Consider the following 15,534-nt stretch of genomic DNA (forward strand, 5'->3'; position numbering starts at 1 on the left):
AGCTGTCGTGTGTACCACCCTCATGGTTCTTTTTATATGATATTAAGTATCATGTTTTAATAAATACTGTTCTAGCTAATCACTAGGTGTCTTTTTACGTTATACTGTCACGTTTGTAGTATAGATTGCGATTACCCAGCAGGTATATGCTATGATTTGTCTCCCTGTTTTTGTTTCTCGTTTCATGATTTGAAAGATCATCTGTGCAGTCTCATTGAGGATCACAGGACTTTCTATTTGGACCTTGATTGATGGTCAGGATATCACAGTCGGAGTATGTTTTTCTGGCGTCAGGTTTATTTGTTATATATAGTGTCAGTGCTGACATACAAATGGCACCAGACAAATGGCACCAGACAAATGGAACCAGACCAGAACTGCTTCCTTGCTCACATGGAAAAGCACAAAGCAAGAACTCATTTATTCTTTACATTAGCATAATGTGAGACAAACAGCAGCATCATTTTGATGAAAGACATTTGTCTTAAGGCGGCTTTTAAGGTGTAGACGACAACAGTTACAGTTCTGCACAGAGCTATACTCTATACGCAGGGGTGAGCAAACTTTATCCTCTGCGCCCCCTGCCTGCTCTCCCCCCCCTGCTCGCGCCCCCACCCCCCTTACCTTGTCTCCGGCGTTTGATGTCACAATGTCATGCGACGCCGTGTTGCCATGGCGTCGCCAGAAGCTGCCGGAGACATGGCAAGGGAACCTAGAGGCCTCATGCGCGCGCTGCCCCGGCATTTCATTTAAATGCTTTGAGGAAGAGCGCGGAGCCTCTAAGCGCTGCGCCCCCTTCGGAAAACCTTGCACCCCCCCAGTTTGCCCACCCCCTGCTCTATAGAATAATAAAGACAGGGTGACAAGATATTGACTCAACCAGGAAATAAGGATGAACAGGATATCTGAGAGTCAGTGATGTTACACCCTCTCTAGAGGGGAACAAGATTTTAGGAACAACCAAGGAATTAACAAATAAGTAATACACCAAGGGGCTTATTCCATATAGTCAGAAGAAGCCATTTGGGCCATTTTTGGATGAACGCCACCATGGATTTCAATAGGGGTTTGTGGTTGAAAACGTCCAGAACAGCGCCTTCAGAATATATTAAGCGCCATATTAAGCGCAATGTCAGTTATCTGCCAATTGTGGTGCAACTGACCACTTCGGAATTTACAGAGTATCCCCAAGACAAGGCCTAGCTTAGGTTTGTCCACAAATAGGGTTGAAAACCAGTGCTGTAAATAAAACACTATACTGTACCTGTTGGGGCAAAAAATAGAAACAGCAGCAGGATCTCTATATGAGCACTACCTCATCTCTCACCCAATTGTGACAATAATAAATTATAAATAAAAATATATATTAAAGATCCCGGATAATGAGATGAGGAAGGAACCTGGAAGAAGCCCCTGGCGAATGGAACACCAAGAGAAAGAATAAACAACGCACTACTTATTTACTTACACAGCCAACATTTGATTATCAGTGATCGATTTGTACTATGCTAGCAGAATATTTATGTGACTAGATACTTTTTTTTTTAAATTTGAGTCATTATAATAATTTTTGTGTTGATGTCTGCCAATAGGAGGATAGATAGAGGCACATAAACTGTCAAAAAAAAAAAAGAGACAGCATTCAAGTCCTGGTGCAAACGAACCCATCAAAGCCCCAATGCTACACGGGTGTCAATTATCTGAGGAAGGGGCTGTCTGTGTCCCCGAAACGTTATTTGGTCTGCTATAAACATGAAGTAAAATCTTAGCAATCGTTTTAGCACCTTAAACTGTGTGCCTCCATCCTTTGTGCGATTTGTGATGTTGCTCCTAGGGATTATCTGGTGATTTTTTTTGTACAAGTAACTTTTTGATGCCGTGATCATTATGCAATTGTGGGGTTATAGGGTATTGTGACTGGGATCTATATGTGGTGGTTAGGGGCAATGGTCGCATTAACACATGTATAGGCATCAGACAACTATAACATGCCTTGGGCCCCTTATGCATATTTGTACTCATGGCGACAATTTGTGTAGCGAACGAAGACTGCATGCTTGCACCCAATTTGAATACCCCACCGAGGCAGAGCGGTCAGTCACTGCTCTGCACTCTTTGATTGCACCCCACAATGCGTGATCTCTATGCATGTATATATGTATGATTATGTGTAGAGCATATTTACCGAATAGAAAAAAAAAAAACTTTTTTATATCATATGCTACAAAAATTATTATTATTCACAATCAATTTTTATACATTTTGGTACAGTTCACTTGTTTTGCTGTTCAGATTTGTAACTGATGTCCCCCCCCCCCCCACCCCACTAATATTCAACAGATTTTTTTTTTTAAAGTGACATTTTGAATGTGTGTGCTTCAAAGCATATTTGAAGTTCACAATAATACATAATGTATTACAAATGACTGCATAGCAGAAAGTTTTAAATAATCTAATCAGCGCCACCATTTTAATCTGAGTGCATTACACATGAACATCACCATATGTGCTCTCTGTCAAAGCTGTCCATACAATGGAGCACTACAAACATGTCTCAGAGCAGGACTACGCAAACTAGGGGGCGCACCACCCAGTGGGATTAATGTGGTTACAGAGGTCCCACGCTCTCCCCCAAGGCATTTAAATGAAGTGCCAGGGGACTGCGCGAGGCCTCTGTAAACTTCACTTACCTTGGTTTCCAGTGACGTGTCGTCATGGCAACGCGGTGGGGGTCACGTGGTGTCACATGACTCCGCTGCGTCATTTGACGCTGAAGCCAAGATAGGGGGAGGGGGGGGGCGCGTGCACAGCATGCAGGGGGAAAAGTTTGCGCACCCCTGTTTTAGAGAACACCTGGCCTTCTACATTCATGGATGAGCAATAGGTGCTGCGTTCCTATTTGTCTGCTACACACAAAAAGCCAAAGAGTGATTGACAGAACTTTAGATGGCATAGCACTTCTGGTCATATATTTGCATTGAGGCTGAAAAAGGGAGCCCCATTCTGAAACACTGCTGCTTTCAGAACAATTGAGGTCTTTTATCCATTAAAAGGAGCAATCAACCTGGACAAATCCGTTCCCCTTTAATATTACACAGGTGAGAAGTTAGGAGTCTCCGGGGATACTTACCGGAGAAGGTGCCTCTTTGTTACTCCCTAGTATTGAAACCCCCCGCGTCTCGTGGCCCAATAAGCAGCCGCGGCAGATGACTTTGCGGCTTCCTATTGGACAACGTAACGCTGCAGATTTAAACGCCATTTTGTTTGCTCTGGAGAGGATTCTACTGCGTGCCCCATTTTTGGTACATATCTCAGGAACCACGGGATCGCTGGAGCTGAAAGTGACAAAGTTCAGCTCTAGGGACCCCTTGCTTCCTATGCAAAAAAAAAAACACAAAAAAAACAAGATCCACGAGCAGGAGAAACTACTTATTTAAAATACACTCATAATTCCCTTGCTATGGGTTGCTAGCTGACTGTACAAGTGAACTAAGATGTGTAAAATAATAAGACGTGCACCAAATGTGACATGAATAAATTACATGCCAGCATATGCCCCTAATGATTTTAAATAAGGAAATAATTTAACACTCTTTCAATTAAATTTCAAAGAAATTAAATCTTTGTATATATATATATCCCCCTGTGTGTCACCAGCAGAGAATTACAACAGGAATTCTTTTTTTAGAATATATGCCTGTTGGTGTAATATAAAAAAGGTAAGACATAGGTTAGAACTCAAGAAGAAAAAAAAATACAATTAAACAGACGCAGCAAATAAAAATATCACTTGTGAGCACATTCATGTATCCGACAGGTCAGCAATCCTGCTTTTCATCCTTATCGCTTATCGCTTAGCATACAAGGCTTCCACTGCAGCTAGAGATTCTGGGAAATTACATGCAAATTAAAACACACACACAATGTTACCTTTTGCTTCTTAGCCATTTTAACATGAAGCCCTATAAGCGTATGCTCGATGCATTACACAGCTTTTCAGCACAGTCTGGGTTAAATAAGTGCATAGCCAGTAAACCTAATCACAGAAAGCTAATTCAACCTTTTGGGTCTCGCCAGTGTGAGGTTGGTTATACTGGCTTTGCAATGTGAAGCTGGAATAGCTTTCTACCACACATTAAATCAGTTGTGGATTAAAAAAGTGACAATAACCCTCCACCGTCCAATGTACAGCAAATAAAAATATCACTTGTGCGCACATTCACATTAAACAGAAGAAAGAAAAACGTGTTACTATAGTGTTAACACAAACTACCTTTCTTGGACATTTTCCTCAATCTCCTAACGGGGTTGTGATTTTTATCGGGTTTACTGGTCCCGGGTGGGTTGGAAGGTGGAGGTGCAGAGGTAAGACGCACGGGGAGCCCAGCTGAGGACATCAGAATAGCCGCCATGCCTATGTGTACATGAAATCCACATGCAAAAAGGAAAAAAAGTGGGGAGGGGAGAGGAGGGGGGAGGAGAAACAAAAATAATAATAATATAAACAACAAAATAAACAAAATAAATGTAAGAAAAAAAAATGGCACAAACCCCCTCCACCCCCCAAAGTATATACTTGAATGTAAAAAAAAGTAAATCGATAAACAAAAACAAAAAGATTTCATAAGTGGTAACACAACACCTCACACATTACACACGGTTCTAGAGTTCCTCTTGTATTTGTATGTTATTGGTAACTGTGGGAACGGAAGAGTTTTGTGTATGTAGATAACAGGTGCAGCTTAAAAACAGTGATCTCCACAAAAAGCTGCCACACAATGAACAATAAAGTACCTACTCCTTGTCCGTATAGCCTTTAATAACGATTAACTAGGTTATATTAGTTACTAGTTATATTGTGGAAGAATACTGCACACTGAACAGGGCAGATCACAAACTTTTATTTACATGCAATAAAGCCACTAAACAGATGTGGGGCATAAAACAAGCCTAAACTATGTGCAAAAAAAAAATTGAAAAGATGTAATTTTTATGAACCAACCTGCCAAGCATTATCATGTTAAAAAAACAAAACAAAAAAAAAACACAACACACTTTTTTTCTTTCCAGCTTGCTAAAAACATGCAAATTGGTGTACAGATGTAGCCAACGTCAGTACCCCGCCAACGTGGTAAAATGAGGGCACTAAAAACATTGTAGGTCAGAAGCTTTAAAAGATGGTAAAAAGAACACAAATGTTAAAACATAAAATTGTTGCTCAAAACCTCACTAATTTCATTCAAAATTGTTTTTTTATAAATCAGTTGTGTAGTATTATTAGATAATACTTACTGCATTTACAAAAAACAAAAACAAAATCAACTCAATGCCATTTTCAATGAGTTTTAATACACTGAGCCTCCATGGGTTGACATAGCAAGAAATTATCAACAAGAGGGAAGTGTTGCAGTACTCCCAGCAGGAGACTGTGGGTGAGGTGAAAGCTGTAACAATAGACAATGTAAGCCAAAGTAATACAAGGTTACATTGTAGCTGCTGAGGTTACACGGACTCAAGGATTGAATCAGCAGTGGCCACTACTTGAAAACCGAGAGCAGGATATTCGCTGATCGATCACAGGCGAACAGGTCGACCGGTAGCTTAGTTCAGAGGTGCGCAATCTTTCCACGCTGCGCCCTCCTGCCTGCCAGCCCGTGCTCACAGCCCACTTAAGGTCCAGCGTCACATAATGTGCGGGGGCACGTGACACCTGCGGCATCACTTGACGCGTTGTGGAAGACAAGGTAGGAGACACTGCAGAGGCCTCACGCGACTCCCCAGCATTTAATCAAGTAATTTTTATTTATTTATTTTTTACTAAATGCATCTATGTAGCTTTTCTGTAATGTTGCTGCAAATCTGCACTATCGCAGCTTAATTAATGGGACCTATACTATTTCTGTAATTCATAACATTAACTTGAAAAAGCAGCAGGTGTAAATATTTTTTTTTTGCTAAGCTTCAGATGTAATTTTATGGACTGGGGGCGCCTTTCACACTGGCTCACAATTCTAAAGTACATGTAAGGTTTTAGTTTGAGAGGGAAACAGACTAAAATCTCTGTCAAGTGTCACACCGGTCCTCAAGCCTCTTTCAGACTCTCAAACATCTACATTTGTGAGTGCTATAAGGATGTCAAGTACCTGCTGTAGGAATGAACATGTAAAATCAGAAGTGGGTGATGTGCAGCTTGCATCTATTTTGTAGATTGAGTGCCCTACATCAGACAAGCATGCATTATGGAGGTATAATGCCTGCCATACTGTAACTATATTCAACATTGGGTTTTGGACGTTAATATTGACTGAAACAATTAAAGACATGCAAGTCACGTTTCCCTCTTGGTTTTAATGGCTTTTATTTATTTTTAAAGACTCTTTTAAGGAAACATTTGAATCAATTACAATAAAACACCAACGATCCACTGCTAACATATGAAGCATGAATGAATACATACTCCCTTATAACACACACACACTATGGGGTCAGTGCATCAACGCAGAGAACATGTATTTAGATGCACTGCTATTTTTTGGAACAGAGCTGCGACATATGTAAGAACAGTCTCTTAACATTTGGATGCAGCATTTTATACTTGCACTACTTCAGATTAACTGGGGGCAAAAGGCAAAACGATGGCGCAGAGACGCAGAATGCGCTACATCCCATAATCTGTGTATCATGTAACCTCCAACCCCTCCACCAACTTCTCCTGCGGACACTCCAAGGTATAAGCTAGGGCAGATAGAGCAAACATTTTTGAAAGAGATATAGCAAGAATTGCTGTTCGGGCACAAGCTCGAGCTGCAGTTAAAAGCTGTGTGGCTCCATTCTGGATTGCAGTGCTGGAAACTAAGTTTCGCGACTTCTGTATGTGCAGCGTAAAAATGCCTGGAATTTGCTCAAAGATTGCCCTGATAGGCCGCTTTCAATTGGTTGACAGAATGAAGCTGAACCCAGTGGCTATAATGTATTCACCAGACAATTATTATTGTACAGCACAAAATATGGACATCATGAAAATCAGAGGGTTCCCAGAAGTACCATGCTTTTAAATTGTTTATTAAAGACCGTGAGGTTGACATAGAGAGTAAAGTAAGTCTCCATCTTTGACGATGGCACCAAATTGTGTAAGGTAGTAAAAGGAGAACAGGATGTATTTTCTCTTCAAAAGGACTTGGATTGACTGGAAAGTTGGGCAGGTAAATGGCAGATGAGATTTAATACAGATAAAGGTAAGGTTACGCATATGGGAAATAAGAAGGCTTACAAGGCAACTTACAAATTAAATCATACAAGGCAGAATCCATGGTTGTGTCAGTGATGGTAAGCCGTCCCGGTCCTGAGGCAGCAAAGGAGCCCCAAACCAGCACATTCCCACCACGCTTGATGGCTGGGATGAGGTTCTTCTGGTCGAACGCTCGGTTAGATTTTCGCCAAATATAACGGTTCCCATTGAGGCCAAAATATTCTACCTTTGACTCGACTGCCCAGAGAAAATTGTTACTGAAGTCTTGTGGGTCAGCTATGTGCGCTTTGGCGAGCTTCAGATGGGCAGCAATGTTCTTTATAGAGAGCTGTGGTTTCCTCGCTGCTATCTTTCCATGAACACCATTCTTGTCCAGTCTTTTTCTGATGGTCGAGTCATGTATACACACATTAGCCAAGGCGAGAGTGGCTTGCAGATCTTTGGATGTTACGCTGGGGTTCTTTGTGGCTTCCCGGTTTGTTCTTGGAGAGATTTTGGTACAACAACTGCTGCAAGGAGTGGCTGTTGTCTTGAACTTTCTCCATTTGTAGACTGTCTGACAGTGGATTGGTGAAGACCCAAATCCGTAGAAATGATTTTGTAACCATTTCTAGACTGAGGAGCATCAGTAACGGCTTTTCGCCGGTCCTCTGAGATTTCTTTTGTTCGTGGCATAATGTATTTCCAAACACTTGTGTGCTGAAGACCAAACACAAAGTTTCTGATCTTTATAGAGGGTGGGGCCTCCCAAACTCAACACCTTAAGAACTACCTAATTATATAGGCACCAAATTTTAAATATCCCCTTTAATTTAACTGATAAAACCAGGGTTTCACTTACTTTTGCACATACACTTAATTACTCATGGTTTGTCTAATTCATACATCAGTTTGTTTCAAAAGACATGGAATTGGTTAATATAAACCCTATTGGATATTTAAGAGAAGACTGGTTTCGATTCAAGAAGGTTATTATGAAAAACCTATGGAATTTCTGTAATTATCATTGGGGTTCAACAAGCTTTTTCTCGCCACTGTAAATCAATGTCAAGAAGCCACATTATAGTTAGTTGGGAGTATGTAGTAAAAGAATAAAGGAGGGAGGAGTAGGTCGTGTGATTCTTTTAAATTGGCCCAACAAATACATGAGAGATACAAGAGATACAAGTTTCTGAACCTCGTAGGATTCTTCAACAGGACTGAAAGTCTGAAGTTATGCGAGGTATGTGGAGTATTGTTGGAATATTAGTGCTCAACAATATACAGGCATACCCCGCTTTAAGGACACTCACTTTAAGTACACTCGCGAGTAAGTACATTTCGCTCAATAGGCAAACGGCAGCTCGCGCATGCGCCTGTCAGCACGTTCTGAACAGCAATACTGGCTCCCTACCTGTACCGAAGCTGTGCGCAAGCGGGGAGACTATAGAGCCTGTTACACATGCGTTATTTACATCAGTTATGCACATTTATGACAATTGCAGTACAGTACATGCATCGATAAGTGGGAAAAAGGGAGTGCTTCACTTTAAGTACATTTTGACTTTACATACATGCGCCGGTCCCATTGCGTACGTTAATGCGGGGTATGCCTGTACTGTAGTAGACTTTCAGACAGAAATTATTATATGTTTGGGAATCAGGCTTCATTTGGCAAAAGGTGTTAACAGGATACCTAAAATTGTACATATTGTAACTTGCATCATCTTTACAAAACATTTCTCTGCTTTATTATTTTCATTATTACATAAAGAAAGTGCATCTCGTGTAAAAGCTATGCTGTTACCCTGGTCCAATTTGTAAAACTAAAATTTAGCCTAGATTCAAAGATTTTCATTAGCGGTATTTAATGCCAATGAATTTATTTTTTCAAATCGGTCTATTCACTAGAGCCATTTCGTATTTGGTAAAAAAAAAATAAAAAAAAAATGTACCATTTCACTGCAGTGATTATTTGGCATTAGAATCAACACAATTAAGCATGCAAATGAGGATTAAGGCAAAAAATTTAAGCAATTAGCATCACCAACCACAGGTTGGTTTTAGAGGTCTTTTTTGCCTATGTACATGATGGCCATTATAAACATATACAGCCACTGATGTGCAGACACTCAGCCACTGACCTACTCACACAGGCACCTGCACAGCCCCTCACCTGCACAGCCACACACACCGCCACAGACCTGCACAGAGACACACAGAGAGAGAGAGAGAGAGAGAGAGAGAGAGAGAGAGACACACACAGACACAGAGAGAGACAGAGAGACAGAGAGAGAGACACACACACACACACACCAGCTCTATGAGGAGCAGCTATGCAGGCGCCCCCCCTGTGGCTGTAACTGCATGTTTCTCTCCATTTTTCTATCTCTGTTCCTGCCGATCCTGACCCCGCCCCTTCACGCTCCAGGCCCGCCCCCTCATGCTCCCGCCTCCTTTTTCTCTGCATCGGAAACATGGACATTTAAAACATTTTTAAATAATTGCCGGGACACCGGGACATGTGCAGTAATCCGGGACAGTCCCGGCTAAACCGGGACATCTGGTCACCCTAGCTATAATATCTACACCTGGAATTGCACCCAATACCCTATTGTTAATATGGAATGAGGTTTATGATTAAAACAAACATTAACTATTAAAATATATGTGAAAACTCATGAAAAACAACATACCGGTAAGTACAAAGGACAAAATAATAAAAATCTTGCGTTAGCAGCAACTACTAACACTAGGCTTATATTAGAAGCTGTGAATATGGAATCGGAATTAACCCTAACTAAACAGCGCTTAACCTGTGATGTGTGATTACTCGTGCAACAAATACTATAATACCGTGCATAAAGAAATTGTGAAAAACCAAATGTGTTAACAAATGGAATGAGCAGCAAAAGGCATCCCACAATGCAAGCCACCTCCAACCTGCATACAATGATATGGTAAAGAAAAAAGGGATACCTGGCGCTTAAAATTACACTGTGTCCATAAGAACCCAAAAAAAACAGTCTCTTGAAAATCCCTCAGAGTCCAAATTTTGAAGTTGATGTCTGTAGATTATCTTCAATGCTGCAACATCCCCGTCTACCTGGAAATGATAAAGAGGCACACCATTGAGCAGTACTCCTGGTCTTTAATGGCTTCCCCTAATATGATAGTTCCCAATGCAGACTGTGCCTACTTACAGGAATGCCTCTTTCAGGATACAGTTGAGACAATCTGTGCTTTAACCCCTTGCGTGTCACGAATCCCCCGAATACTTCCTCTATCCCTTGAAGTTCCGTGATTCAAGGGTCTCCCATGTCACACGGACCCCCAGAGAAAGAGAATGGACAATAGCAAAAGATGGCACAAGATTTAATTAAAAAAACGGCTACAACAAGCCTAAAATACACTTACATGAACTCCCATAAATACATGCGGTTTAAAACGTCACGAGAATGCCGTCCGCAGCTTGTAGTATTACTCCCTTGACTGCACTGGTTGAGGTCCGCCCTCTCACTGCTTTACCTCAGCCGGTCAGATGTGCCTGCGTCTCCCACTTGTTTGGCTGCGTTCCGGTACACGGCCTCACAGTGTAACACACTGCGCACCTCTGAAGTCTCTGGGAGTCTCCTGCCGACAGCAACTCCAAGCTCCTCCCACCCTAACGTGTTTCGTGACGTAGGGACGTCACTTTCTCAAAGGAATCATTTCATTCTCGTGACGCTTTAAACCGCATGTATTTATGTGAGTACATGTAAGTGTATATTAGGCTTGTTGTAGCCGTTTTTTAATTAAATCTTGTGCCATCTTTTGCTATTGTCCATTCTCTTTCTCTGGGGGTCCGTGTGACATGGGAGACCCTTGAATCATGGAACTTCAAGGGATAGAGGAAGTATTCGGGGGATACGTGATACAAGTGGACACGCAAGGGTTTAAAGCACAGATTGTCTCAACTGTATCCAGAAAGAGGCATTCCTGTAAGTAGGCACAGTCTGCATTGGGAACTATCATATAAGGGGAAGCCATTAAAGACCAGGAGTACTGCTCAATGGTGTGCCTCTATAATTTCCAGGTAGACAGGGATGTTGCAGCATTGAAGATAATCTACAGACATCAACTTCAAAATTTGGACTCTGAGGGATTTTCAAGAGACTGGTTTTTTTGGGTTCTTATGGACACAGTGTAATTTTAAGCGCCAGGTATCCCTTTTTATATTAGAAGCTGCTGCCGATTTTTATGATTTTGTCCTTTGTTCTGTCTTATGTTTTCATGACTTAACATAATTAACATTTTTAATATAGTTATTATTAAAGTTTGTTTTAACCATAAACATCATTCCATATTAACAATAGGTTATTGAGTGCAATTAGAACAGTGATGGTGTTCTTCTGACACACATACTATTTAAAATCTAGATTCAATTTAGGCTGTAGCAAGGGAGTTCCATTACTCATCACCTTTAGACACGGATTTTACATGATTCCTCATTTCCAGGAAGTCACCTCAAAAACAAATCCCTATGTAATTGAATCTCCGGGACGGTCGATTCCATGCTCTTCCACACCGTGCAATGCAACTTTTGTAATGATTGAATCAAATGTAAAGCTCAAGTAAATAAAGCTAATATCATAGGCTTTACACACACTAAGGACAGTCTTCCCCCTAGTGGATGCTAACATGCACCTTTCTAGTACATACATCTCTAACCAAAGTGCTCGGCCTCCACTTATTCTACAGAAACGGAACACCCTGGCGCGCTCAATTACAGCCCAATCACCTCTTAAACAGCTGACTTCAGCCAACACTGAACTCAGGAGGAAGCGGTCAGTTTAGCACAGCGAAACGTGTTGTTAGTAGCTCACTATTGTGGTCTGGAGGGGGGAGAGATAAGCACCCTCCGACGTACGCAGACGGACGTATTGGCGGAACTGGAAGTGACGGAGGCTGAGACGTATGTGGACACGGAGGCAGAGACAAACGGGCAAGGAGCTGTGAGATCGCAACTCACCACAAAATACATCGTTTGCTACCTTGCCTGTTTATCTGCACTTGAGTGTTAACTCCATTTGTGAGATTTCCTGATTAAATGTGTTAAAGTTTTATCTGCACTATTGGTCTGTTTTTCTTTTTCTGATATCCACTGAACCACCTGCATTGTATCCAGCCAGACAACACTGCCACTGATTGGGATTCTGTCTTATTATATCTGCTCTATTGTGAATAGACAATTTATAGTTTTTTTTCGTTTTTTTCACTTTTATATATTTTTTGCATTATTGCACGGTGTGATTTTTTTCTTTTACATGGCACCTACCACCGCTCCCTTATGGTTTGGAGAATACTCGTTTGGCAAGACTTCTGGAACAGACTTTAAGGGTTGAGTGGAGGTTTCTGCCTCATTCATTATATTGTTATATACCACTTTAACACTAATATTGGGAGTTTTACTTTGTATACGTTTGCCCTTTATTTCTATTACGTTATTATACAGTAACTTGTTTTATAAGGGAGTGTCAGAGCACCGTCCAGTGTTTTTTGTTGTACTATAATCCTAAAATAGCGCAGTTTCTATCTTGTAGAGTAGATAGATGGCAGTAGATAGATGGCAGCAGTTAGTGCTATAGTATACAGCACTTAAGAGTTTCTGTATACTGAGCAATATATACAGTAATAGATAATGTTGAGAGCGTTTCCAAATATCAGGTGTGGATAAATGACTAGATGTCAGTTTTTATGTGGTGATAATCAATTGTGGAAGCTCTTCTATATTCTGCTCTGCATGTTATATTGAATTTAAGTAATGATGTTCAGCGTCACTGTTCTAAGCCCTGATCGGATCATGGGAAGGGAGTGAGAGGACCCTGCGCTGCTATGCTTATGTAGTAGGCTCACTTACACTATTAGAAGAATTCATCAGTAAACCTAACAGCAACTTTAAATTTAAATTCACTGCACAAGTTAACAAAACCACACTTGACTTTCTTTATCTAGACCGTGGTTTTATGTCCTTTTGCACTTCCTGATTTAAGGCATAGTGATGGATCTGACAGTGGAGGCAATTGGATCAGTGAGGTGGGTGACTGGAGGGTTTTGGAGAGACTTCTAGAAGGATTAGTAAGGGATGAGGGTAGAAAAGACCATGAGTATTGAGGAGGGTGGGGATGAGATAGGAGGTTAACAAGGAATCATGGAATGTGATGGAGAAGAGAGGAGTTTTGAGTTGCCATCTGAAGAGTTAGGGAGGGGGTAGATTGGATGTGGTGAGAAAGCTTGTTCCAGAAGAGGGGGGCGAGTAAGGCAAATGATCAGAATCGAGAGGCGGCACAGCAGACTGGGGGGGAGTGAGGGTTGTGGCAGTCAGGGAGCCATGAGGACGTGAAGGGGTGTAGCGAGAGATGAGTGCTGAAAGGTAAGGAGGGGCAAGACCATGGAGATATTTGTAGACCAGGGGAGGAATTTAAAGAGGGAACATTGTTGGATGGGTAGCCAGTGGAGTTGGGAGAGGGGTGGTGTGAGCAGAGCGGGGGAGATTGAGAAGTGTTCGAGCTGCAGCATTTTGGATTTGTTGGAAGGCTATGTGAAGATATATCTGACAACCTCCCACGTCCCTCTGCAGCACGAGAGGCTTGGAGAGCGTAGGTTTGCCTGGCGCCGCACGCTGGCCTGCGCCACGCACATGTGCAGGACCCCAGAAGATCATGATCAGCAGTCTGGACCACACCGAAATCTGCTGCACAGGTGAGCCCCCTCCCTTCCCAATGAATACAGTCACCCACCAAGGCAGACAGTCACCCAAGTGACCCACCCCACCAAGGCAGACAGTCACCCAAGCAGTCACCCACACACACGGAATTCACAGTTCGTATAAATATAGAAGTGCAAATAGTTAAAACAGCTGCAGTTCAGTCAATATCCTGCATGTGTGTTTTTTTTTAATAAATCAGTTCTGTAGTAAGAAAAAATACATTTAGCATTTTCTGTTTTAAAAAACAACAACTTTGAAAGACCAATTTTCTTGTATTCTATTTTAATAGCCATTTGCTAAGGCATTGCCCCTTCATGTCCTGTCACAAGCTCTGGCACACCCCATTGTCAGCCCTGCCCTCCCTCTAGCACATGTCAGTGCAGGAGTGCTCATGAATATTCTTGAGCTTCCACTGACTGACAGAAGCAAATAAAAACATATGCCAGCTCTAATGATGTCACCAAATTTCGCCGATCAATACATGGAGAACGAATTGACTGGCAGCTATACAGTTCTTTAGGTAAGTAGAGATTGCCCACATGAAACTATTGAAGTAAAAAAATAAATTAAAAAAAAAAGACTGAACTGCAGCTTTAAGTGAAACTTCTTTGTATTTGTTCACTGATTGTGTTTTGATTTTTAATTAAAAAACAGCACAAATACAATTTCTGTGGCAAAAGACAGAAGTTTCACTTAAAATACGCGTGCATTAAAGATTCTAGGATGCAATATTTACTTCAAAGCTACAAAGGAAAGTGCACTGAAAATTCTATGGCACACAGAATATGAACTTGTAGGTACACTTCAAACTTGTAGATTATTTTAACGGGTATACTCAAAAATGAAAAAACATTTAACGTTTATTTGCAAAGTTAATTAGTAAAAGTATGAATTGCATTCAAATAAGAAGGAATGTCCATCTGTAGAAACACTGGGAAGGAGAGAATCACACCGGGCACAGCATCGGCCGCAGATCCACTGCTCTCTGGATGGAGAGAAATGAGGGGAAGGGAGGAGCGTGACAGCCAAACCCTGCCAGCTGGATATCTTATTTACCCTATATATCTTAACTGCCCTATACCTACACCGAAATAAACAATACTGCTTTCTTCCAGATCTGACTCAAGCTTCACACGGGAGACATCGGAATCCCCCTTACCCAGAAGACAGGTAGGGAACACCTCCTCTCCAACATATAACATTGCAGGAAAGGGGGTACCTGGACATTGAGGGACTGCGGATCAGGTAAGATCCCAGGTGGGATTGCCGCTTTAGAAATTGTGAAGCGGGGACATCCAGACACTGGTTAAGGTGTTCAGGGAAGTAGTCATTCACATTTGGACACACACATACACACAAAAAACAAGGAGTAATTGTAGTAAAGTATTAGTTCTTATTAGGAATGTACTCCATTTTTTAAAAGTGGGGGCAGGGCAAGTTGGCAAGTAGCTTTTTTGGTTCTGCGAGTAGCTTTTTGAGTAATTTATCAAGACATATCTATATCTATTCAGCATGTAACTAGTTAAAATAAGTAATTTATTATTATGTTAGAAATTAT

At 41.4% G+C, this 15,534-nt stretch overlaps 1 protein-coding gene across 2 annotated transcripts in view; it reads right to left on the minus strand.

Annotated features, from left to right (window-relative positions):
* DTX2 (deltex E3 ubiquitin ligase 2) overlaps positions 1–15,534 on the minus strand; it is a 124,721-nt gene that overhangs the window by 18,731 nt on the left and 90,456 nt on the right. The window contains exon 5 of one of the 2 annotated variants that reach the window (XM_075589829.1): positions 4,274–4,414. The exons of the other annotated variant lie outside the window; for it this stretch is intronic. Within the exon in view, the coding sequence (XP_075445944.1) occupies positions 4,274–4,414 (141 nt within the window). The remainder of the gene's footprint in view (positions 1–4,273; positions 4,415–15,534) is intronic. 2 annotated transcript variants of the gene reach the window in all.

This window comes from Ascaphus truei, chromosome 3, assembly GCF_040206685.1.
Source record: "Ascaphus truei isolate aAscTru1 chromosome 3, aAscTru1.hap1, whole genome shotgun sequence".
In the NCBI taxonomy this organism is placed as follows: domain Eukaryota; kingdom Metazoa; phylum Chordata; class Amphibia; order Anura; family Ascaphidae; genus Ascaphus; species Ascaphus truei.